Source organism: Budorcas taxicolor, chromosome 8 (genome assembly GCF_023091745.1).
Source record: "Budorcas taxicolor isolate Tak-1 chromosome 8, Takin1.1, whole genome shotgun sequence".
Taxonomy (NCBI): domain Eukaryota; kingdom Metazoa; phylum Chordata; class Mammalia; order Artiodactyla; family Bovidae; genus Budorcas; species Budorcas taxicolor.
The window spans coordinates 63,017,646-63,020,114 of NC_068917.1; the positions used below are offsets into that span (position 1 = coordinate 63,017,646).

The following is a 2,469-nucleotide window of genomic DNA, read 5'->3' on the forward strand; positions in this document are numbered from 1 at the left end:
GGCCACTGTGGGCTGCAGGACGGGGAGCCGCAGTCTCTCAGATGACACTCGGTCCGCCCAGGTCATCTGGTCCAAACCCCACTGCCTTAATCTCGGTGGCTTCCCGGGTGGTCGGGTGGTAAAGAATCTGCCCGCAATCCAGGAGACCCAGGTTTGATCCCTGGGTTGAGAAGATCCCCTGGAGAAGGGAATGGCAACCCACCCCAGGATTCTTGCCTGGAAGATTCCATGAACAGAGGAGACTGGCAGGCTACAGTCCGTGGGGTCGCAGCATCCGATATGACTGAGTGACTTTCACTCACTCACTCGGTATCAGTGGCAAACGTGTGTCAAGACCTGGTTTAAGTGCCTTATAAACACTAATTCCTTAAATCCTCAGAAAATCCTACTAGGAAATATACTCTACTGAGCCCTTTTACACCTGAGGAAACTGAGGCAGAGCGTGTAGGAAGCGTGTACAGTCACAGAGCTGGTGAGTCATGTGGTTCCAGAACCCACGATCTTAGTTGCTGTGCCGTACTGCCTCTAAGAGAGCAGGGCCCTGAGGCCCAGGGAGGGGACGGGCTGGCCCAGTCACTTGGCTAGGTGGCAGGGATGGGGGCCCAGACTCTGATCTCTAGCCTCTGGCTCTCCCCTCGCCCCGAGTCCCCTCCTTCCAGCTCCTCTCTCCCCACCTAGCCTCACTTGGCCCTCCCCAGAGTTAACAGTCGCTGGGCCTCCCCTCAGTTGGCAGCTCCAACCCAAAGAGGCTGCACCCACATTCCCTGGCTGCTCTCCAACCCACAGGAGCTGAGAAAACAAAGTCCAGTGACTGCGAGGACCGAGCAGAGGCTGCTGAAGGGGAGGAAGCAGCGAGAAGCCACCAAGCGGAGGCCACTGTCAGCTCCCAGATGCTGGACCTCCTGGAGAGCACGACCCTCGTGGGCTTGATCATAGGCACTGCGGTGGCCTTTCTACTGCTGTTGCTGCTGCTGGCCGCCTGCTTGTACTCCAGACAGGAGGAACCTGACATGGAAAGGAACCGCCCCACCGCAAGGAGAAACCGGATCAGGTGGGCCCAGCCTTGGATCTCCTCGGGCCGGGGCCACCTGGGACACTTGCACCATTTCCGTCATGCTGGCCATATGTCTCACATGCCCCATGCGAACCTCCACCACCACCACCTCGCCCACCACCATGCCCACCATCATGCCGCCCACCACGCCGCCCGTGCCCACCGAGGCCGCCACTGATGCCCGTGCAGGGCAGCCGCTGCCTGCCCTGCCATCACCAGACAAGTGGACCTGCCGACGTTCCCGTGCAGAAGGGCACCTCCCTGCAGTGAACACCAGGCCCTGCTTGGGCTTCGTCTTCCCACTCGCCCAGCGTGCTGTGGAGGAGAACTGAGGAGCGCCAGGGCTGGCCCTGCACACACAGGAGGGTGACAGGGCTGAGCGCAGCGGGTGCTGGTGGTCCTTTGGGGGCAGACACCAGCTTGTGACCTTAACTCCCAAAGGGCACTAGAATGAACAGCCAGTCCGGTCGGTGCAGGCGTGCTGGTGTGTGCGGATGTGCAGGTGTACCCTGCTCTCTCTCAATGACAGGGCCTCTGGCTGGCAAGGTAGCTGGGAGGGGCCCTGGCAATGCCCCTTTGTTTGCAGGAGGTCTTGAGGCTGCACAGTCAATTCAGTGGTGCCTTAATCCAAGAAAATAAAAACCATTAAGAAGCTTTGTGAAGAGGCTCTTGATTGTAACTCAAGTGGGAGGGAGGGAGCGGCCAGGCCTATTTCTGCCTTTCCTTGGAACTTCCTCTCTGATGGGAAGTGAATGTCTGAGTGGGCCAGGCCGTGGGGGAGACTGGACGGCTGTGCTGGGCTCCATGGACAGTAGGTGAGAAGGCCTGGGGCCTGAGCTCTGATGAGGGGCATGGTTAGGGTTTGCAGGCAGCCCTGTGTACTGGTGGGGCTCGGAGAGAAGGAGCGAGGCCGTCCAGGCTCGCCCCCAGGGCTCTTTCCGGTCCACCTCTAGGGCACAGTATGCTCTGGGCCTGCAGAAGCCCCCTGCATGGCTGTGCTGAATGAATGTTTCTTTGGTAAACTGGTCAGGGTTTCTTATCCAGATGTTGAGTCTCAGCCAGACTGACCCCACCAATGCATGTGTGTGTGTGTGTGTGTGTGTGTGTGTGGCTGGCTGGAGTCTGTGTGTGCAGCTGTGAGGTTAGGAGGGACAATGTGGTGCTGGGCGGCCCTGGGAGAGGGCTTGCCTCCTCGGAGTCTCAGTTTCCCCTTCCCTAAGATGAGATAGGTGACAAACACTTCTTGCCAAAGCCTGTTTCCAGCTACCCCAGAGCAGCTGACAGGATTCCGCAGCCAGGACAGAAATCTAGTTCTGAGGCCTTCGGTGAGGAAGGAAGTCCTGTGAACTGGGGTGGGAAGTGGAGGGGGAGAGGCTTGAGGGCCAGGCGAGGTGGTGGGGAGGGGCCGGAGAACA

At 59.3% G+C, this 2,469-nt stretch overlaps 1 protein-coding gene across 1 annotated transcript; it reads left to right on the plus strand.

The window, feature by feature from the left end:
• Positions 1–756: 756 nt before the first annotated feature.
• On the plus strand, positions 757–1,679 carry HRCT1 (histidine rich carboxyl terminus 1). Its single transcript, XM_052645294.1, has one exon. It carries the CDS (start codon positions 891–893, stop codon positions 1,230–1,232), a length of 342 nt encoding a protein of 113 aa, XP_052501254.1. The 5' UTR covers positions 757–890; the 3' UTR covers positions 1,233–1,679.
• Positions 1,680–2,469: the final 790 nt, after the last annotated feature.